This window comes from Bos mutus, chromosome 15 (assembly GCF_027580195.1).
Source record: "Bos mutus isolate GX-2022 chromosome 15, NWIPB_WYAK_1.1, whole genome shotgun sequence".
NCBI classification, from domain to species: Eukaryota; Metazoa; Chordata; class Mammalia; order Artiodactyla; family Bovidae; genus Bos; species Bos mutus.
In genome coordinates this window covers 37,951,874-37,974,734 of record NC_091631.1, presented here as the reverse complement: position 1 = coordinate 37,974,734, position 22,861 = coordinate 37,951,874, and the positions used below count along the sequence as shown (strand labels likewise).

The following is a 22,861-nucleotide window of genomic DNA, read 5'->3' as shown; positions in this document are numbered from 1 at the left end:
GGGGCATCCCAGGTGGCGCTAGTCTGCCAATGCAGGAGATGGAAGAGACGCCGGTTCGATCCCTGGGTTGGGAAGATCCTCTGGAGGAGGGCATGGCAATCCCACTCCAGTGTTCTTGCCTGGAGAATCCCATGGACAGAGGAGCAAAGTGTCAGACACAACTAAAGTGACTTAGCACACACGCATGCAATCAGAGGGAAGAGAAGACCCAGAATAAATCCTCTGATACTTTAATATTTAGAGGCCAAGCAGAGGAGGAGAAGCCAACAGAGACAGCTGAATTTGTGAGGCGTCAATGAGATAGAAGAAAATCCTGGAAAGTGTAAAGCCATGAAAGCCAAGAGGAAAAGGAACAAATAAATGTGAAAAAGATAATATGCACAAATATTTTCTCAGCTCCTGCTGTGTGCAAAGAAATCTATAGAAAATACAAGAGAAGTGTTCCCCATTTCAAGGACCTTACAGTTTTGGAAGGGAGATGAAAATATGGCCCATAAAAATAATACACAGTACATAGCCTTCTAACTGATCCATCTCCAGGTTTGCCTTTCAATCGATTTCCATAAGCCACAATGTTAATTTTCCCTAAAACAGCACCCTGGTCAGTTAAAATTGATCAGTTTTAAACCAAAACTAACGTGATCACAAGAACTTTCTTTGCCCGTGTTCAGTTCAGTTCAGTCGCTCAGTCGTGTCCGACTCTTTGCGACCCCATGAATTGCAGCATGCCAGGCCTCCCTCTCCATCACCAACTCCCAGAATTCACTCAGACTCACGTCCATCGAGTCAGTGATGCCATCCAGCCATCTCATCCTCTGTCGTCCCCTTCTCCTCCTGCCCCCAATCCCCCCCAGCATCAGAGTCTTTTCCAATGAGTCAACTCTTCGCATGAGGTGGCCAAAGTACTGGAGTTTCAGCTTTAGCATTATTCCTTCCAAAGATCCCAGGGCTGATCTCCTTCAGAATGGACTGGTTGGATCTCCTTGCAGTCCAAGGGACTCTCAAGAGTCTTCTCCAACACCACAGTTCAAAAGCATCAATTCTTCAGCACTCAGCTTTCTTCACAGTCCAACTCTCACATCCATACATGACCACAGGAAAAACCATAGCCTTGACTAGACGGACCTTTGTTGGCAAAGTAATGTCTCTGCTTTTGCATATGCTATCTAGGTTGGTCATAACTTTCCTTCCAAGGAGTAAGTGTCTTTTAATTTCATGGCTGCAGTCCCAAAACATCATTCTAGCATTCAAGAAAGGAAGGCCCCAGCTTCATTCCCCATTATTCCCTTAATAAAATCTCACAGCATTTTGTCCTGGTTGTTCAGTTTAGCATTGATTTGATCCTTTCCTGCTCTTACATGTATTTGGAGTATGTATCTTTTTTCTTTGTCTAGATCGTGAGCTCTTTGAAAACAGAGATTAAGCCCAAGCTCCTTGCCTAGCCGTTAGTAGATTAATTTATTAGCATTATTTTCTCCTGCCAAGTAGAAAAAGACCATGCAAATTTGGTCATATAAAATACAGAAGATGGGTGAAAAAAAAATACAGAAGATGGGTGTTATAATGGAGCAAAATTTGAGTACCATAGAACTAGATTATGAATAACGAAAAATGGAGGAAGGATATGTCCAGGAACAGGGAAGTAGTCTGAAACCAGATTACAAAAGGAATTTAGGCCAAACAAAGGGGTCCTGATGCTAACTTAGGGGAAACCTACTGCGGTTTTTCAGCAGGGTTCTTAAATATTTATACCTATATTTCAGAAATGAAATAGTAAAGGGGATAAATAAGAATGGCCTCAAAATTACAACCAATGGAGCATTAGTGGGAATGAATTTTTGGAGGCAGCAATACCACCTGAACTGGCTCTATGAGAGACGACTGAGTGGGAGTGGTGAAAAGGCCATCAGAAGAGGTATGATAGGGCCCACATATGAAGGGTTTGAAAGCCAGGCAAAGGCATTTGAACTGGGATCCCTAGGTTTTAATGCCTATTTCCCTACTTTGGCAGACTCCTTAATTACTTGTAGAACCCAGTTTCCTTTTCCTAGGGTTTTCTTTAATTTCATGCAGCCATGAAATTAAAAGACCCTTGCTCCTTGGAATAAAACTATGACAAACCTAGACTGCATATTAAAAAGTAGAGACATTACTTTGCCAACATAGGTCCATATAATCAAAGCTATGGTCTTTCCTGTTTGACCACTTCCAGTTTGCCTTAATTCATGAACCTAACATTCCAGGTTCCTATGTGAGATGGCAAGAGTGAACATTGACATTCTAGGAATCAGCGAACTAAAATGGACTGGAATGGGTGAATTTAACTCAGATGACCATTATATCTACTACTGTGGGCAGGAATCCCTTAGAACAAATGGAGTGGCCATCATGGTCAACAAAAGAGTCTGAAATGCAGTACTTGGATGCAATCTCAAAAACGTCAGAATGATCTCTGTTCGTTTCCAAGGCAAACCATTCAATATCACAGTAATCCAAGTCTATGCCCCAACCAGTAACTCTGAAGAAGCTGAACTTGAACGGTTCTATGAAGACCTACAAAACCTTTTAGAACTAACACCCCAAAAAAGATGTCCTTTTCATTATAGGGGACTGGAATGCAAAAGTAGGAAGTCAAGAAACACCTGGAGTAACAGGCAAATTTGGCCTTGGAATACGGAAAGAAGCAGGGCAAAGGCTAATAGAGATTTGCCAAGAAAATGCACTGGTCATAGCAAACACCGTCTTCCAACTACACAAGAGAAGACTCTACACATGGACATCACCATATGGTCAACACTGAAAACAGATTGATTATATTCATTGCAGCCAAAGATGGAGAAGCTCTATACAGTCAGAAAAAAACAAGACCAGGAGCTGACTGTGGCTCAGATCATGAACTCCTTATTGCCAAATTCAGACTTATATTGAAGAAAGTAGGGAAAACCACTAGACCATTCAGGTATGACCTAAATCAAATCCCTTATGATTATACAGTGGAAGTGAGAAATAGATTTAAGGGACTAGATCTGATAGACACAGTGCCTGATGAACTATGGACGGAGGTTCGTGACTTGTACAGGAGACAGGGATCAAGACCATCCCTGTGGAAAAGAAATGCAAAAAAGCAAAATGGCTGTCTGGGGAGGCCTTACAAATAGCTGTGAAAAGAAGAAAAGTGAAAAGCAAAGGAGAAAAGGAAAGATATAAGCATCTGAATGCAGAGTTCCAAAGAATAGCAAGGAGAGATAAGAAAGCCTTCCTCAGCGATCAATGCAAAGAAATAGAGGAAAACAACAGAATGGGAAAGACTAGAGATTTCTTCAAGAAAATTAGAGATCCCAAGGGAACATTTCATGCAAAGATGGGCTCGATAAAGGACAGAAATGGTATGGACCTAACAGAAGCAGAAGATATTAAGAAGAGGTGGCAAGAATACACAGAAGAACTGTACAAAAAAGAGCTTCACGACCAAGATAATCACGATGGTGTGATCACTCACCTAGAGCCAGACATCCTGGAATGTGAAGTCAAGTGGGCCTTAGAAAGCATCACTATGAACAAAGCTAGTGGAGGTGATGGAATTCCAGTTGAGCTATTTCAAATCCTGAAAGATGATGCTGAGAAAGTGCTGCACTCAATATGCCAGCAAATTTGGAAAACTCAGCAGTGGCCACAGGACTGGAAAAGGTCAGTTTTCATTCCAATCCCAAAGAAAGGCAATGCCAAAGAATGCTTAAACTACAATTGCACTCATCTCACACGCTAGTAAAGTAATGCTCAAAATTCTCAAAATCAGGCTTCAGCAATACATGAACTGTGAACTTCCTGATATTCAAGCTGGTTTTAGAAAAGGCAGAGGAACCAGAGATCAAATTGCCGACATCCACTGCATCATCGAAAAAGCAAGAGAGTTTCAGAAAAACATCTATTTCTGCTTTATTGACTATGCCAAAGCCTTTGACTGTGTGGATCACAATAAACTGTGGAAAATTCTGAAAGAGATGGGAATACCAGACCACCTGACCTGCCTCTTGAGAAACCTATATGCAGGTCAGGAAGCAACAGTTAGAACTGGACATGAAACAACAGACTGGTTCCAAATAGGAAAAGGAGTACGTCAAGGCTGTATATTGTCACCCTGCTTATTTAACTTCTATGCAGAGTACATCATGAGAAACGCTGGGCTGGATGAAACACAAGCTGGAATCAAGATTGCTGGGAGAAATATCGATAACCTCAGATATGCAGATGACACCACCCTTATGGCAGAAAATGAAGAGGAACTAAAAAGCCTCTTGATGAAAGTGAAAGAGGAGTGAAAAAGTTGGCTTAAAGCTCAACATTCAGAAAACTAAGATCATGGCATCTGGTCCCATCACTTCATGGGAAATAGATGGGGAAACAGTGGAAACAGTGTCAGACTTTATTTTCTGGGCTCCAAAATCACTGCAGATGGTGATTGCAGCCATGAAATTAAAAGATGCTTACTCCTTGGAAGGAAAGTTATGACAACCTAGATAGCATATTCAAAAGCAGAGACATTACATTGCCAACAAAGGTCCGTCTAGTCAAGGCTATGGTTTTTCCTGTGGTCATGTATGGATGTGAGAGTTGGACTGTAAAGAAAGCTGAGTGCCAAAGAATTGATGCTTTTGAACTGTGGTGTTGGAGAAGACTCTTGAGAGTCCCTGGGACTGCAAGGAGATCCAACCAGTCCATTCTGAAGGAGATCAGCCCTGGGATTTCTTTGGAAGGAATGATGCTAAAGCTGAAACTCCAGTACTTTGGCCACCTCATGTGAAGTGTTGACTCATTGGAAAAGACTCTAATGCTGGATGGGATTGGGGGCAGGAGGAGAAGGGGACAACAGAGGATGAGATGGCTGTATGGCATCACTGACTCAATGGTCGTGAGTCTGAGTGAACTCCGGGAGTTGGTGATGGAGAGGGAGGCCTGGCATGCTGCAATTCATGGGGTCGCAAAGAGTCGGACACGACTGAGTGACTGAACTGAACTGATGATCTTTCCAGTAATCAGGTATAGATGTGACAGTTGGACCATAAAGAAGGCTGAGTGCCAAAGAATTGATGCTTTTGAACTGTGGTGCTGGAGAAGACTGCTGAGAGCCCCTTGGACAGCAAGGAGATCAAACCTAGTCAATCTTAAAGGAAATCAACAATGAATATTCATTGGAGGGACTGATGCTGAAGCTGAAGCTCTAGTACTTTGGCCACCTGATGCAAAGAGCTGACTCATTGGAAGAGACCCTGATGCTGGGAAAAACTGAAGGCAGTAAGAGAAGGGAATGACAGAGGACAAGATAGTTTGATGGCATCACCAACTGAATGGACATAAATTTTAGCAAACCCTGGGAGATGGTGAAGGACAGGGAAGCCTGACATGGGGTCACAAAGAGTTGGACACAAATGAGCGACTGAACAACAACAACAGTTTTCTTCAGCTGTACATGTTTTCATTTTCTATAATACTATGACCTGTAACGGTGTTTCTCAAACCTTGACTGCACACTAGTCACTTGAAGAGCTTTAAAAGCTGTTGATGTCTGGATCCTACTCTGAGAGATTTGGTATGTCTAGTCTTGGATGCAGCCTGGACTTGAAGAGTTTTAAAATATTCCCCCAGGAGACTGCTGTGCAACCAAGGTTGAGATCAAACTGATGTAGAAAATAGTGAAGCACTAAAATTCTTTTAAGAATGATAATAATACATTGTGTTGCGGTGGGGAGTGTTTTAAAGGAGACCAATATGAGTACACAGCTAAGAAGGAAAAGATTCTAGGAGAACAACTGGAATTTTTCAATCATTCAGGAGGAACAGTTGCTAAGGCTAACCTTAGCATGCATGCAGTGACACTGTAGGAAAGAAGATGAATGTAGGAAGATTATTATTTAGAGGGAAGTAACACAAGGACTTAGTAATTGAATGTCATACCTGATCAAAGGGAAAGAGAAAATGTAGAGTCAAGTTTCTAGTATAGAAGAATCCTTAGCAAAACTAAAGTAGTTATGAAATAGTTGGATAATCAATATTATTGATAATTTGGTAACTGACATTATGTAATTACTACATCAGGGACTATGCTGTGTGCTTTACATACATTATCTTATTTAATCTTTACAACTCTGTAAATACAGCTATTCCCACTTAATAGATTCAGAAACTAAGAAGAGAGAGCAGTTAAATTTGCCCAAAGTTACACAGTAAGTGGCAGAGAAGATATTTGTACTAAATGGTCTATTCCTTTTCCTTTAATAGGAAGATAATCAGTTAATACCAAGTCTGTTGCATTTGAACAAATAACAAAAAAGAAAACTGGCTATAAGAGGCCATGAATGCATGTTCAGTTGTACTGTACTGCCAGGCTCCTCTGTCCATGGACTTTCCCAGATAAGAATACTGGAGTGGGTTGCCATTTTCTACTCCAGAGGGTCTTCTACTTCAAGGGATCTTCCCAACCCAAGGATCAAACCAGAGACTCTTGTGTCTCCTGCATCAGCAGGCAGATTCTTTACCACTCTGCACAACCTGGCCTATGAGTGAATCAAGTCAGTTTCACTGTGGTGGAATTTCAGGCCAGTATTGCCATATTTTAAGATTTTTTTCATTAAAAGATGGAAATTTAGATTTGTATGGAAAAATCTCATAAAATTTCAATGTCAATTAATGCAAATGTTTAAAATTACCATGTGGCCTAAACTAAATATGGCTACAAGTTTGTGTCTCTGATAAACAGGCGTTAGAAACTCAGAATTCTAATAAGAGATCTGAGCTAGGGATGTATGACTGGGGAATCCTTAAGCACAGAGAGGATAGCAGACACTTTAGAAGTTAGAATGTTATAATAATAAAAAACATTTGATATTATTAAAATAATGCAATTATCTGTAAGTTAACAATTCAGGACTCTAAGATCTTCTCAATCTTTAGAAAACTAACATAAAATATAAGTGTTAAAACTAGCAGATTGAAGTGGGTGTATTTAAAATTCAATTTCCTATAAACTGAAAGCTAAATTCCAGATGACTTGAATTTTCATACATCCATGATGTGATGGAAACATTTCAAAATATGAACGTCTTATGTCTCCCACCTATTGAATATTGAAAGGTAATTTAAAGATTATATTTTATCCATATTTCTACTTTACTCCTCTTAGCCCAGTTTCTACATACACTTATCCTTCAAAGCCCATAGCAAAGGTTCACAATCAGCACAGATTAAATACAAGATTAAGTAAAACCTCTTTTATGTTTAATTATTGAGTTTCAAGTTCCTCAATTAAAAGACTATCCAGTGACTTCCCTGGTGGTCCAATGGCTAAGACTCTGCACTCCCATGGCAGGGGGTCTGGGTTCCATCCCTGGTCAGGGAACTGGATTCCATATGCTGCAATTAAAAGATTCCACATGCTGTAACTAAGACCAAGTGCAGACAAATGAATAAATAAATATATATATATATTTTTAAAAGACCATCTATAGGCTCTAGGCTTCAGTATATTATTCTCTTTGAAGTCTAATCTAGTATAGTGTTTTTAAACACTATTCTATCAGATTAATGTCATGAAGAATGTAACCCAGTTATGTAAAAAAAAAATCAAACATATGAAAACATTTTTGCAAACTGTAAAGCCCTATAGAAATTATTTTGAAATATTGTGTTATTTTGAAGCTAAAGGGTCCTGATCCTATTTGAAATACAATTTTTGTCTTTCCTAAAAATAGAGTTTATTTTTTCTTTTAACATGTAACTAACTCCAAGGGTGGGAATATCAAGTTGTCAAAGTTCAAGTGAAATTAGCTTAATAGCAAAATAACTTTAGAAAAATATGAAGGGGAATGATCAGCCTAATAATATATGGCAAAGATCTAAAGATGTTACAAACGTTCAGGGCCCCACCGCACCCTTCCATATTCTGGTATAAATGCCCTAAGAAAAAAAGGCACCTCTCTTGAAAATCATATGAAGGACTAGGTACTTTCAACCCCAAAAGCTGTTTTCACATGTCAAACATGTTGGAAACCTTGAAAATCCTGGTTTATTGGACTTTCTTTAAAGGTTATCCATGTTAAACAAAACAAAACATATATATATGGTTTCTCTCTTTAGATTACACATTGTATCAAGAACAAAATTCAAAATGAAAATGGGGGCATTTTTGTTGTTGTGTAAGTATATGGAAACATGACTCCATTTTTGTATAGCTAAAATGTCGCATACGATGGAACACTTCATTTTACCCTTCCTCTCACTTAAAACATTAGCTGAGAAGTATAAATAGTTCAGCCTGACGCCTTTGAAAAGCCTAATCCTATTTGTTAGAGTGGACCTTATATAAAATGGAAAATACAGTCTTCAACGTGCTTTAAAAAAACAAACCAGGAGCTGGCAATTAAAATCCTCCAGACGCCCGCGCTCCGCAAACACTACTTCTGAAGAATTCTGGTATATTCTGGGTCTTCCTTGACTGTTGGACGGACATTCCTTTGGGAAAAGCTTTCTCCACAGTGAGGTACGAAGACTATAAAGCCCTTCCTTTCATCCTTTTCTCATTCACTCAGTAGGGGATGGAATAAATAGGGAGCTGAATAAAGCTTTTTAACGCACTGAGTTGCACCGTCCAGTCTCCTGAACCCTACACTCAGGGCTTCCCTACCCAAAGGCGAAGCCGAGCACCTGAAAACCAACGATTCCCGGCGCTGCGCCCCAGCGGCGCCAGGCCTTAGCACTGCAGGCCAGTCCCAAGGAGGCTCAGCCTGCGAGGGGCAATCTCGGCTTCCCGGGGGCGCCAGAAAAATCAGTGCTCGCACACGCCAAGGACGGGAATCGGGCCGGGTGGAAGAGCGAGTTTCCTTCCCACATTCCCTGTGAGAAAACGAGGTGGAGGAGCTGAAGGCTGCATATCCCGAACACGGGATACGGACCCCGGGAACAAAGAGACAGGAGGAAGACGAGGCAGCCACACCAACGCAGACTCAGAGGATTCTACGAGTTTACGCAAGCGAGCCGCATCTCGACCGTCCCCAGTTCCCCTTACGCCACTGGCTTGGTCTCAGAGCCTTCGCGAATATGGCTTTGCGCACTGCGGCGGGGCTGCACCGCAACCGAGCTTGGCCCTGTGGCTCCTCCCCGTCGCCCTGCGCCGATTGGCGGTAGACAGCAGCCAGGCCGCTGATTGGGTGGCGAAGGAGCCATTCGGGGTGGCTCTGGTGGGTTCGGCTGCCCTAGAGTGATAAGTTCGGCTTCAGACACGCCTCAGCGCCAGCAGCGAGTCGGAGCTCTATGGAGGTGGCGGCAAGTATCGGGTGGTGGTTGCAGCAGCGACTCTTCTGAGCTGTTTCAAGCCTGTTCCGACTCCTTCCTCCCCCTTCCCTCCCCCTTTTTTGTTTTCCGTTCCCCCTCCCCCTCCCTTCCCCGTCCCCGACGACCGGATCCCGAGGAGGCAGCTGCTGAAGCAGCTGCTGAGTTCTCGGTGAAGGTGAGTGGAGCTACCGCCGGCGCTGCCGCCGAGTGGAGCGCTCTAAAATGGCCGCCGTCCCTGGCCGCTTCTTCCCGAGCAGTACAAAATGGCGGCCACAGGCGGAGCCGGGCGGGGCGACCCTTTTTTAGCGTTTCCTCTGGGCTTCTGGCACTTGGAAATTCCTCGTCTTTGTTCTCCATTCCCGTCGCTGACGGAGTAGGAGGAAGTTGGCCGCCCTGGCGGTCTACGGCCGTCTTCGTGGCTGTCGGCGGCCGTCCTCCGCGGGGCCCGGGCCGGGACGGGCCAAGGCGCGAGTGTGCTCGGACGTGGAGAGAGCGTGGCCGGGCGGCGCGCGCGGCGGGGAGGGACGCGGGCCGGCGGGGGCAGGGGGCCCGGCCGTTGGCGCGGGACCAGCCGAGGCGGAGGAGTCCCGGAGCCCGGCCTCCCGGCGGGGAGGAAGTGTGTGGGGCCGGCGCCGGCGGGGAGCGGTGGGGCTGCCCTTCGTGGGGGAGCGGAGGGCCTGCCCGGCGAGCCCCGCCTGCGACGGGAGAAGGGAGGGAAATGGGGGTTTCTGAGATTTTGTCGATTGGGCAGGGAGCGGCGAGGCGGCTGTCAGTCCCTCGGGGATTTATGGGTGGGAGGGGGCCGCTGGAGGCGGCGGCGGGTGGGAAGGAGGCCGCCTTTCTGCCCGAGAACAAAGAGCCGGGCGCCTAGCCGCGGGGGCGGCCTCCGCTCCTCCCCGAGGTTTGCCGCCGGCGGCTTCGGTAGGAAGCTGTCGGAAGCACTTCCCTAACTCGGGCCTGGGTGAGAGGAATCCACTGCTCTTTTGTTCCCAGGAAGGGGAAAATGGGGCGGAGGTTCCTCCTGCCATGTTGTGGCCCTGGTTTTCCGCCTGCCCGATGTCAGCCGCTGTGTGCCTCACGTCTCCCTCTCAGGCCCTCTGCGCCCAGTTAAGGGGTGGACAGTGGGAAAAGCCGTCTTCAGTTACCCCTTACTCAGTGTTGCTCGTCGTTGAGGCAGCAAAATATTACAACGTTTTCACATGGTGTGCCCGTTTGCTAACATTTTTCCACTATTGATCTCCGTACTCAGCTGTAAAGGAGGCAGAAAGTGGCTTTTTCAAAGATTGATTCTATCGCTATGTAGTCACTTGCTGCGTCCTTGAACACAAGTGAATTTCCAAGTGGCCAACAAAATTTTACTGTTCGTTTGTGTTTTGAGTACGTTCTATTTTAGTCTTACGGGACCTGCAATGCAGTGTAAGTTCAATCAACTGCAGTGTCAGGCTGAAATACATTGTAACTGAAGGAGGGTTTACAAATTTGTGTGTTAGCGGTGACTAATTTTGGTACTCTTTCTCATTCTAGGTTTTTCATTTCTCCCATCCTCTTCCCTCCCCACCCCATCCATTAATATTATTCTTTTGAAGATTCTTCGTTGTCAAGCCGCCAAAGTGGAGAGTGCGATCGCAGAAGGGGGTGCTTCTCGTTTCAGGTATGTGTAGATTTTGTTTTGGCAATTATTAGGACCGAAAGAATAACCACACCAAATAGTTCTGACTTAATTGTGCTGCAGGATTAATTTATAATGAGCATGTACCTTTCTTTAAAGCCCTTAAATTTCCACTGTTTTCTGTTAGCTATCTGAAGAATAAATGTAATTACTTGGCTTTCCATTGGGCCTAAGTTCAGTCTTCATCTGTGATGTACTGTAATGCAGAATAATTAAAGAGATCCTATATCTGTTTTGAGTGAAACATACTTGGGGTGTACTTTTTTTTAAAAAAAAGTTTTTCTTTTCAATAGTGCTTCTTCGGGCGGAGGAGGAAGTAGGGGTGCACCTCAGCACTATCCCAAGACTGCTGGCAACAGGTATAGTAAACAGTGAAAAGAGTGACTTATATAACAGGTTGAGGTTAAGGGTCTTTCTAACATTACAACATATAGTTCGTAGGACATCAGCAATCCTAATATTAATGGGCTTGATTTCTGCTACATATTTTAAATATAGACTATCAGTTCTTGATTATTCTTTAGCCAAATCATCTAATAAGAGTTGAGGCTCTCAAACTACTCTTTTATTTTCTTACTCTGGATTATTTTCACTGATGTTATTTCTTCAAACATTCACACCAAATTATAGTAATAAATCTGTAAGTGTATAACATGGTCATGAGACATTAGAAAATGTGGGTTTTCGCTATGTAGATCCTGGACCAACATCACTGGCATCACCTGTGAGCTTACTAGAGATGGGAATTAATCAGGTCTTACCCCAAGCCACTACAGCAGAGACTGGGGTGGGCGTGGGAGTTCCTTTAACAAATTTCCTCAAGTTATTCTGATGCACTGATTAAGAGTTGCTTAGTTGTAAGGGAGTTGAGAAAACCTAAACTTTTTTCTATTTAGAAGGATTTTTGATCTGTATGATACTTGATATGTGACTGGATGCTGTGCTTAAGTTGTCTTATTTTAATTCTCTTTAATTTTTACTAGCGAGTTCCTGGGGAAAACCCCAGGGCAAAACGCTCAGAAATGGATTCCTGCACGAAGCACTAGACGAGATGACAACTCCGCAGCAAACAACTCCGCAAATGAAAAAGAACGACATGATGCAATCTTCAGGAAAGTAAGAGGGTAAGTTTATTAGGTCTGTTTTGTCTTTTAAAAAGGAGGGGAGACTGTATTAACTACTTCTGTGAAATGCCAATGTTGACAGTTTTAAGCTGAAAATCAGCACATCACTGTTTGGGGCTCAGTTAGTTGCTTTCGGTCATTAGATTAAAATGCAGAAACCTATTGTGCTGACATATTCTGTACCTGGTGTGTAAGCCAGTGATGGCAAAATATAACAGTTTAGCTCCTGTATCTAGCCTCGATATTAAGGAGGGAGGCTCTTGATCTGGGTTTTGAGAATGAGATCTTCTTGCCCAGTAGCTGGGAACCCCCACCAGTTAGATAGGTGTTCTTAAATAGGTTTATTTCAACACTGCTTTGGTTAGATGGGTAAGAAAAATGTCTTGATGTTAAAGGGGAAAGTGATGAAAGGGAAAAAGCATAATTTAAAGGCTATTTTTTAACTCTATAATTTTGTATGTTGGTGATACCTAGTCTGATTCCTTTTTCATAGCATATTAAACAAGCTTACTCCTGAGAAGTTTGACAAGCTATGCCTTGAGCTCCTCAATGTGGGTGTAGAGTCTAAACTCATCCTTAAAGGGGTCATACTGCTGGTAAGTTAAATGTTGGCTTAACTGAAAGGAGGAGGAAAATACTTTCAACCCAGGTTGGGTTTTGAGTGGTTTTCTGTTGTTTGCTTTTGTTTTTATACACTTCATTGTTGTTTCTAAAACTGAGGTGTGAGTTAAGTGTATGTATATTTGAACACTGTTGTTGCTGTTGTTTTTAATTACTTTTGATGGTATCAAACTTAAGAGGTCAATTTGAAATGGTATATACTGTGCTTGGCTTAATTGGATTATCAGGCTCTTGGGGGCTGGGGGTTGCTTTGGTTTTCAAAATACCACATTTTGAAAAAGTTAGTTTTATGGTGATTCCATTTTTCCAAGGTAATTTCAACTGCTCAAAGGGGAGAGGGTTTTATTAGTACGAGATACATGTAATTAGACTTTTTTGGTACTCTGTAATAGCTAACATTTAGTGCTTACATTTTTCCGGCCTGTGTACTGGGCACTTTACATACCTCATCTTAAGTTCACGTAAGAAGCCTTCCAAAAGAGATGTGCTTATTTCCAGGTTACCAGTGAGGCATTTGTATAGGGAATTTGTCAGAAGTTTGTTGTGCAATTCAAGATCCTTAAGACTACAAGGAAGTATTAAGTTATAAAGAAAGGTTTTTCCAAAAGTTGTCATGTTTAATTTTTTTTTAAATGGCATATTTTCTGTAGATTGTGGACAAAGCCCTAGAAGAGCCAAAGTATAGCTCACTGTATGCTCAGCTATGTCTGCGATTGGCAGAAGATGCACCAAACTTTGATGGCCCAGCAGCAGAGGGTCAACCAGGACAGAAGCAAAGCACAGTAAGTGGGCGTGTGTGCTTGCTTATTTTAAGTTGATTTGGAAGGTTTTATTATCAAACCCTGACAAATGTCTCGTTTCTTATAGACATTCAGACGCCTCCTAATTTCCAAATTACAAGATGAATTTGAAAACCGAACCAGAAATGTTGATGGTAAGAATTTAATACTTAGTAGTACAGGAGAAGGCAACGGCACCCCACTCCAGTACTCTTGCCTGGAAAATCCCATGGATGGAGGAGCCTGGTAGGCTGCAGTCCATGGGGTCGCTAAGAGTCAGACACGACTGAGCGACTTGACTTTGACTTTTCACTTACATGCATTGGAGAAGGAAATGGCAACCCACTCCAGTGTTCTTGCCTGGAGAATCCCAGGGACGGGGGAGCCTGATGGGCTGCCATCTATGGGGTCGCACAGAGTCGGACACGACTGAAGTGACTTAGCAGCAGCAGCAGTACTGTGTAGGGCTTCCCTGGTGGCTCAGATGGTAAAGAATCTGTCTGCAGTGCAGAAGACCTGGGTTTGATTCCTGGATTGGGAAGATCCCCTGGAGAAGAGAATGGCAACCCACTCTAGTATTCTTGCCTGGAGAATCCCATGGACAGAGAGCCTGGTGGGCTATAGTCTGTGTAATCGCAAAGAGTAGGACATGATAGAGCAACTAATACACAGTACTGCGTATGTTCAACTTAATTCTGAATGTTGTTTTTATTCTTCTTTTTAGTCTATGATAAGCGTGAAAATCCCCTCCTCCCTGAGGAGGAGGAACAGAGAGCTATTGCCAAGATCAAGATGTTGGGGAACATCAAATTCATTGGAGAACTTGGAAAGCTTGATCTTATTCATGAATCTATCCTTCATAAGTGCATCAAAACAGTAAGTACTGATTGTGAATTTAAGCTTTCATTAATCATCACGTACATCATTTTTGGGAGATGAGTCAATTACAATTTTGCCATCTGAGACTTGGTGTGCTAGTTAAATATTTTAGATTGCTGGCAAAACTGCTATTTAAATGTTGTAAATATGGAAGTATGCAGTATATTTTGCAAGATAGGGATAGAACTGATTCCCTACTTAGGTTTAAATTGCTCAATTTGGAGAAATTTCTTGAACAGAACCAGATAAGAGTAGTATGCTAGACACTAGGAACTGTATGCGTTAGTGGAAACTTATGGAAAAGTGCTACATCTAAACCAAGAAGAATTTGTAAACAACATGGCATTTATTTCTTTTGGTAGCTTTTGGAAAAAAAGAAGAGAGTCCAACTCAAAGATATGGGAGAGGATTTGGAGTGCCTCTGTCAGATAATGAGGACAGTGGGGCCTAGATTAGACCATGAACGAGCCAAGGTATGTGCGTTGCTGACAGAAATAGTGTAAATAGCCTGTCATAATTGTATTAAAATCAAACAGCTTATTTGGTGATATAGAGGATTGCCTCTAGTCATTAACTTTGATAATATCTTGAAGTCTTAAGCAGTACACATTTTTATTTTTCTCTTTTAGTCCTTAATGGATCAGTACTTTGCCCGAATGTGCTCCTTGATGTTAAGTAAGGAATTGCCGGCGAGGATTCGTTTCCTGCTGCAGGTAAAACTGTTTTCTTTAGGTGTGTTGGCAAGCTGACTCTTGTTTACTGTATTGAAATAATATTTATTAAAAACTTTTTATATTAAAGGATACCGTAGAGTTGCGAGAACACCATTGGGTTCCTCGCAAAGCTTTTCTTGACAATGGACCAAAGACGATCAATCAAATCCGTCAAGATGCAGTAAAAGTAAGTTTTGCTTTACTTTTTAATCATTAAGTGAGTGTTATGTTTATAATGGCACAAAAACCCTATTAAAACATCTTTATTTGAGACTGTCTTGTCTTAACCAGTAGGGCTTAATGTTTTTGCTGTCTGTATTCTCTTTTGAGAACAAGTTGTTTATAGAGAATGCATCAGTGGGGACTTCCCTGGTGGTCCAGTGGCTAAGACTCTGGGCTCCCAATGCAAGGGGCCCAGGTTTGATTCCTGGTCAGGGAACCATATTCCACATGCCTAAACTAAGACCTGGTACACTCAAATAAATAAATAAATAAAATTTAAAAAAAAAAAAAAAAAAAAAAAATGCATCAATGGCACTCTTATCCAGAGAAGTATTTCTGATTTTCCTGTTGTAAGAATTTTCACTTTATATAAAATAGTGTCTAGAAGTAAGTGTTTATTCACTTTATTTCTGAAGGATCTAGGAGTGTTTATTCCTGCTCCTATGGCTCAAGGGATGAGAAGTGACTTCTTTCTGGAGGGACCGTTTATGCCACCCAGGATGAAAATGGATAGGGACCCACTTGGAGGACTTGCTGATATGTTTGGACAAATGCCAGGTGATTTTGAACAAAAGATAGTTCGGTTGCATTAAATAATGAGTTTAACAGTTTTAATGGTAAAGAGTTCTTCGTGTCTATATTTTAAGGAAGCGGAATTGGTACTGGTCCAGGAGTTATCCAGGATAGATTTTCACCCACCATGGGGCGCCATCGTTCAAATCAGCTCTTCAATGGCCATGGGGGACACATCATGCCTCCCACACAGTCGCAGTTTGGGGAGATGGGAGGCAAGTTTATGAAAAGCCAGGTAAGAATACATTTAAGGATGTTTAGGCAACAAGTAATTAAATTTTGGAATACATATGATTAGTATTGTGTTTTTGTTTTTGTTTTTTTAGTGTAAATGTTTTAGGTTTAGAAAACCTAAAAACAATGTTTTTCTAAACCAAATTTATATCTGTGACAGTTATTTCAAACTGGGTGAAATGATTTTATTAAGATTAGTAAAGTATTAGTAAAATCACATCACTTTATTTGACAGTTAGGTTAGAATTTTATTCTTCTGTTTCATCTTTTACTTTCTCTGGGCAAATGCAGTTAAGCTTTCTTGTGGCTTGGCCTCATCACTTTGGTACTTGATTACCATAATTTGTGGACCCCTTTTTATCTAGACTTTTCTTTCTCTCTTTCTGAAATAGGGGCTAAGCCAGCTCTACCATAACCAGAGTCAGGGACTCTTATCCCAGCTGCAAGGACAGTCGAAGGATATGCCACCTCGGTTTTCTAAGAAAGGACAGCTTAATGCAGATGAGGTACATTTGCCTATGTTATTTATATACCATAGTTTGTCAATTCAGAAATCTCTTGCCCGATGATTATAAAAAAAAGACGCATTATTAAGAGGACTTAATGCTGGAATTCTTTATCTTTACCTTCTTTCTCTCTTTTCTGTACTACTTTTTCTTTCTTTGAATGTCCAGCGTCCTATGAGCGAAGATTATGAGATATGAGGGCAAGTCTTCAGTTAGAGTAAGGAAAATGGTTGTCAAGATTTTGGTTGTGACTTCCCTGCAAATAGAATGACTCAGGATAAAGTAAAACGTTTTTTAAGCTCTGATTAAATTTTCTGGTTTTTATTTTCATGTTTTATTGATGCTAATCCTTGGAAAGTTGTGGTATAAATACAAGATTTATAGCCATGTTGTATTTTTGTCTGGATCAGATCTTTAGTTTTCTTGCTATAAATTAAATATGACAGTAACATTTTTAGTCGTTTAACTTAGATTTCTGCCACAGGTTCCATCATGTGTGTATATGCTGAATTAACTTTAGAGCATTGCAATTAATGTTAGTTTGCTGCTTGTTAACTTGGATATCCATTTTGCTTTGTTTTTGATTCTAGATTAGCTTGAGGCCTGCTCAGTCTTTCCTAATGAATAAAAATCAAGTGCCAAAGCTTCAGCCCCAAATAACTATGATTCCTCCTAGTGCACAACCACCACGCACTCAAACGCCACCTCTGGGACAGGTATGGGATGTATGTAGTAGGACATTTTCAATCGTTCTGGTAGCTTTTGAAGATGTCTGAAGACTGCTTTTTAATGTTTGCTTTCAACTTCATAAGCACTTTTTTTTAACGATTAAAAAGTTATTAAACATTTATACTTAATCATTTTGCTGTTCTTTTAGACACCTCAGCTTGGTCTCAAAACTAATCCACCACTTATCCAGGAAAAGCCTGCCAAAACCAGTAAAAAGCCACCACCGTCAAAGGAAGAACTGCTTAAACTAACTGTGAGTTTCAGACAATCTCATCGTTTAGCTCATGGGGGTGTACTTGAGGCAGGAAAACTAAAGATACTTGGATTTCGTTCTTTTCAGGAAACTGTTGTAACTGAATACCTGAATAGTGGGAATGCAAATGAAGCTGTCAATGGTGTGAGAGAGATGAGAGCTCCTAAACATTTCCTTCCTGAGATGTTAAGCAAAGTAATCATCCTGTCACTGGATAGAAGTGATGAAGATAAAGAAAAAGCAAGTTCTTTGATCAGTTTACTCAAACAGGAAGGGATAGCCACAAGTGACAACTTCATGCAGGTAGAACACTTTCTGATTCTATAAGAACTCTTAAATTTGAATTGACTATGAACTGACTATGTACTATATTCCTTTCAGGCTTTCCTGAATGTATTGGACCAGTGCCCCAAACTGGAGGTTGACATCCCCTTGGTGAAATCATATTTAGCACAGTTTGCAGCTCGTGCTATCATTTCAGAGCTGGTGAGCATTTCGGAACTAGCTCAACCACTGGAAAGTGGCACCCATTTTCCTCTCTTCTTACTTTGTCTTCAGCAATTAGCTAAATTACAAGATCGAGAATGGTTAACAGAGCTTTTTCAACAGAGCAAGGTCAATATGCAGAAAATGCTCCCAGGTAAGAGAATGCTGGGGATTTTTGTTTTTAATACTAGATCTAAAAGTCCTTAGTACTTTGGGTGAATTTATTATATAGGTCAGTGTGATTATCTTGTCTGGATAACAATAAGCATTACCACAGATAGACTTCACCTTTATAAAAAAGTTATTATGATGTGACTATTTTCATTTGGTCCAAATACAAAGTTTCCTTTGCTCAGTTCTTTCATTATTTTACATAAATCTTGTGTGTTTGGAAAATTGTTTGTAAAGCAGTTTTAAGAGGCCAACTGAGTAAAATGAACTACCTGATGATGGGAATGGCTTTGTCTCTTCAGAAATTGATCAAAATAAGGACCGCATGCTGGAGATCTTGGAAGGAAAGGGACTGAGTTTCTTATTCCCACTTCTCAAACTGGAGAAGGAACTGTTAAAGCAAATAAAGTTGGATCCATCCCCTCAGACCATATATAAATGGATTAAAGATAACATCTCTCCCAAACTTCATGTAGATAAAGGATTTGTGAACATCTTAATGACTAGGTAAGATAACAAAGTTGTGCTTTTCTGCATCGAAAACAGCCTGTGTTTAGTTTACTAGAAAGAAAGTCTACAAGGCAAGGGATTGAGAATTATCTGTTTCTTGAATTAGAAATTTTTCATTTGGAGTTTGTAACAAGATCTTTTTCTGTACAGCTTCTTACAGTACATTTCTAGTGAAGTAAACCCACCCAGTGATGAAACAGATTCTTCCTCTGCTCCTTCCAAAGAACAGTTAGAGCAGGAAAAACAACTGCTTCTTTCCTTCAAGCCAGTAATGCAGAAATTCCTTCATGATCATGTTGATCTACAAGTTAGTGCCCTCTATGCTCTTCAGGTGCACTGCTACAACAGCAACTTCCCAAAAGGTGAGAGGACTAGCGTCATAATTACGACAAATGGATGGGCAGTTGTTGCACTAAATAATGGGGTTACATTTTGTCTTCTAGGCATGTTACTCCGCTTTTTTGTTCACTTCTATGACATGGAAATTATTGAAGAAGAAGCTTTCTTGGCTTGGAAAGAAGATATAACCCAAGAGTTTCCAGGGAAAGGCAAGGCTTTGTTCCAGGTAAATCTTGGAGAAATTTGTTGTGCTTTTTCCATTTTAACTGGTATTACTTTAATGAAGTTTTTTAAGTGAGATATAAGCAAAATAGCCCTGGTAATATTGCATACCATGATTTTCTAACTTAAAATGAATTCTAGCCCTGAGGAAAATTTTTATAATGTCAGGGGATTCCACAGCATACATCAGTACATCAGTCACCTGGAAGGTAATTTTCAAAGGAAGTTTCAGGTCTGATTGTAGACATTCTGACTTAGGTCTGCGTGTGGTATACAACTCAGGAGATTCTCGTACTACTTTTCCCAGGGGCCAGGCTTTGAGAAATGCTAGTCTGTAGTAGTCTTCAGGAGGATCACCGTCACAGTGTTTGTCCTTAGTCTTGTCCTTGGGGAATCTGGTCCTAAAGTTCTGGGTGGGACTAGAAATTACTCTTTTGGGATCTTCTTTGTCCCCCTCCTCTCTCCCCAGCATTGCTAACATTTAAGTTTGGGATGAGCCACTGTCCCATATTAAAACAGTTCTGAAGTGTGATGGGAGTGGTGTCAAAGAATTGACACCCGCGTTAACTGCCCATAAACAGCTTGTGTCAATTGTTTATCACTCAGTTGTGTCTCTTTGTGACCCCATGGACTGTAGCCCACCAGATTCCTCCGGCCATGGAATTCTCCAGGTGGGATTACTGAAGTGGGTTGCCATTTTCTCCCCCAGGAGATCTTCTGTACCCAGGGATCAAATCTGCTTCTACATTGACGGGCAATTCTTTACCCCTGAGCCATCAGGGAAGCCCCAAACAGCTTGTATGCTAGGTTCTGAACACTGCTTGCAATTATAAGATGTGTGGTACTGTCTAAAAACTTTTGTTCTTGGGGCAGTTGGTTGGTTGATTGGGAATACTGCTGTTCTGTATATCTTCTAAGTACTACTTATTTTGTTAAATTACAAATTACAGGTGAATCAGTGGCTAACCTGGCTAGAAACTGCTGAAGAAGAAGAATCAGAGGAAGAAGCCGACTAAAAGAACCAGCCAAAGCCTTAAATTGTGCAAAACATACTGTTGCTATGATGTAACTGCATTTGACCTAACCACTGCGAAAATTCATTCCGCTGTAATGTTTTCACAATATTTAAAAGCAGAAGCACGTCAGTTAGGATTTCCTTCTGCATAAGGTTTTTTTGTAGTGTAATGTCTTAATCATAGTCTACCATCAAATATTTTAGGAGTATCTTTAATGTTTAGATAGTATATTAGCAGCATGCAATAATTACATCATAAGTTCTCAAGCAGAGGCAGTCTATTGCAAGGACCTTCTTTGCTGCCAGTTATCATAGGCTGTTTTAAGTTAGAAAACTGAATAGCAACACTGAATACTGTAGAAATGCACTTTGCTCAGTAATACTTGAGTTGTTGCAATATTTGATTATCCATTTGGTTGTTACAGAAAAATTCTTAACTGTAATTGATGGTTGTTGCCGTAATAGTATATTGCCTGTATTTCTACCTCTAGTAATGGGCTTTATGTGCTAGATTTTAATATCCTTGAGCCTGGGCAAGTGCACAAGTCTTTTTAAAAGAAACATGGTTTACTTGCACAAAACTGATCAGTTTTGAGAGATCGTAAATGCCCTTGAAGTGGTCTTTGTGGGTGTGAAACAAATGGTGAGAATTTGAATTGGTCCCTCTTATTATAGTATTGAAATTAAGTCTACTTAATTTATCAAGTCATGTTCATGCCCTGATTTTATATACTTGTATCTATCAATAAACATTGTGATACTTGATAAAGTTGTGTGACATTTAAAGTATGTTCAGTTGCTCAGTCATGTCCAACTCTGCAACCCTGTGGACTGTAGCACACCAGGCTTCCCTGTCCATTACCAACTTCCAGAGCTTGCTCAAACTCATGTCCATCAAGTCAGTAATGCCATCCAGCCATCTCATCCTCTGTCATCCCCTTCTCCTGCCTTCAATCTTTCCTAGCATCGTGGTCTTTTCCAAGGAGTCACTTATTTGCATCAGGTGGCCAAAGTATTGGGAGTTTCAGCTTCAGCATCAGTCCTTCCAAAGAATATTCAGGACTGACCTTTTTCTCCAACACCACAGTTCAAAAGCATCAATGCTTTAGCACTCAGCTTTCTTTATAGTTCAACTCTCACATCCATATGTGACTACTGGAAAAACCATAGCTTTGACTAAACTTTGAAGTAGTACATACAAATATATGAAGTGACAGCTTTTGTTTTGAGCTAGGACTTAGGAACTTTATACATAATTTTGATTAGGAAATTCAAGGTGGTCGTTGCTCCTTATTTCAGGTTACTGTAACTAACTAATATATAGTTCCTGTAATCAAGAACAGTGCTGGGAAGTCTCCTGAATTGGGAGGGACATTACTAATGCATAGCAACAAAACTTGAACTTGGCTGACATCTTTTCATCATCATACTGAAATGCATGGTGAATGCATTCTCACTGATTGTCCCTCCCAGGAAGTTCCTTGAAACCCCACAGTAACCATTAAAACTGTCTGCTTACTCGAACTGAAGCTAGCTTTTTCCTGTATTCTAGCAGACTTCATTGAAGTTACAACATTTATAGTTTCTGGTAGATAATTTTTAAATACGAGATTAAAACTAGGCGTATCAAGACTCTGACTTTACTAGGCTATAAAAAATGGCATTCCTGGCACCTCTATTCAACCCTCCCCAAGGGGGAAACTTAGCAAAGTATTCAGTTGGCTTCATTTACAACCAGAATTCTCCCAATTCAGCTAGAGAATTGGGCCAAAAGAAGGTCCAGAGTTAAATCTGGTGTGCGTTAGTTTGTCAGAGGGTACTTTGATACCTCCCTACCCTGATGCTTCAAGAACAAATAACCTCTTAAAGAGTAATATTCCCATCTTGTGCGGGGGACAGCATTTTACAACCTGCCACACTATGGAATGACGGTATTTACATGTTTCTTGTATCAAGGACAGTGCTTTGGTATCAGTGTACAAATAGTTACATGTAACAGTTACATGTCCAAGATTCCACATCATACCCAACTTTGGTGTTCCTTTATGTATCAGCAAGATAGGTGGTTTTCGTTTTGTCGACTCCTTCACATTCTCTAACAGGCTGCACTTCAGTCCTACACCAGAACTTTGTTGAGATCACCAGTAACTTCAGAGCTATTAACTAGTAGCCCATAAGCAGCATTTAACAATTTCTTGAGACTTCAGAACATCTCTTTTCCTTCTTGCTCTGATCTCCAGTGGCAAGTGCCTGATGTCAAACCCAATGTCCAACTATCAAATCTTGTTGATTTTCCCTTCAAAACATTAGAAATTGAATAACTCCCCTCTTCCACTGTGGCTCTCATTTCTCACCTCGGTACCATGCCAGCCTTTGTTTTCACTCTCCTTTTAGTCTCTTCAGCAGTAGCCAGAGGATGAGGCATCTTCAAGAAAAATACCACTTAGCACAAAATCTACCAAAGTGACTTCCCACCTAGATTTTTAAATCAG

General features: G+C 41.1%; 1 protein-coding gene and 1 non-coding gene across 2 annotated transcripts; both read left to right on the top strand.

Moving 5' to 3' along the window:
- Positions 1–1,830: 1,830 nt before the first annotated feature.
- On the top strand, positions 1,831–21,138 carry EIF4G2 (eukaryotic translation initiation factor 4 gamma 2). Its single transcript, XM_070383107.1, has 24 exons — positions 1,831–1,915; positions 8,902–9,234; positions 9,488–9,499; positions 10,849–10,975; positions 11,287–11,352; positions 11,977–12,117; positions 12,611–12,713; positions 13,389–13,520; positions 13,606–13,672; positions 14,242–14,393; positions 14,759–14,869; positions 15,026–15,109; positions 15,198–15,296; positions 15,748–15,889; positions 15,979–16,139; positions 16,531–16,644; positions 17,235–17,360; positions 17,522–17,626; positions 17,714–17,929; positions 18,008–18,266; positions 18,586–18,790; positions 18,944–19,155; positions 19,237–19,358; positions 20,305–21,138. The coding sequence occupies exons 1-24, from the start codon at positions 1,831–1,833 to the stop codon at positions 20,368–20,370; spliced, it is 3,240 nt and encodes a 1,079-aa protein (XP_070239208.1). The 3' UTR covers positions 20,371–21,138.
- Positions 16,697–16,848, top strand: LOC138991030 (small nucleolar RNA SNORD97). The gene has a single exon (XR_011467078.1). It is a non-coding gene; the product is annotated as a small nucleolar RNA SNORD97 (small nucleolar RNA).
- Positions 21,139–22,861: the final 1,723 nt, after the last annotated feature.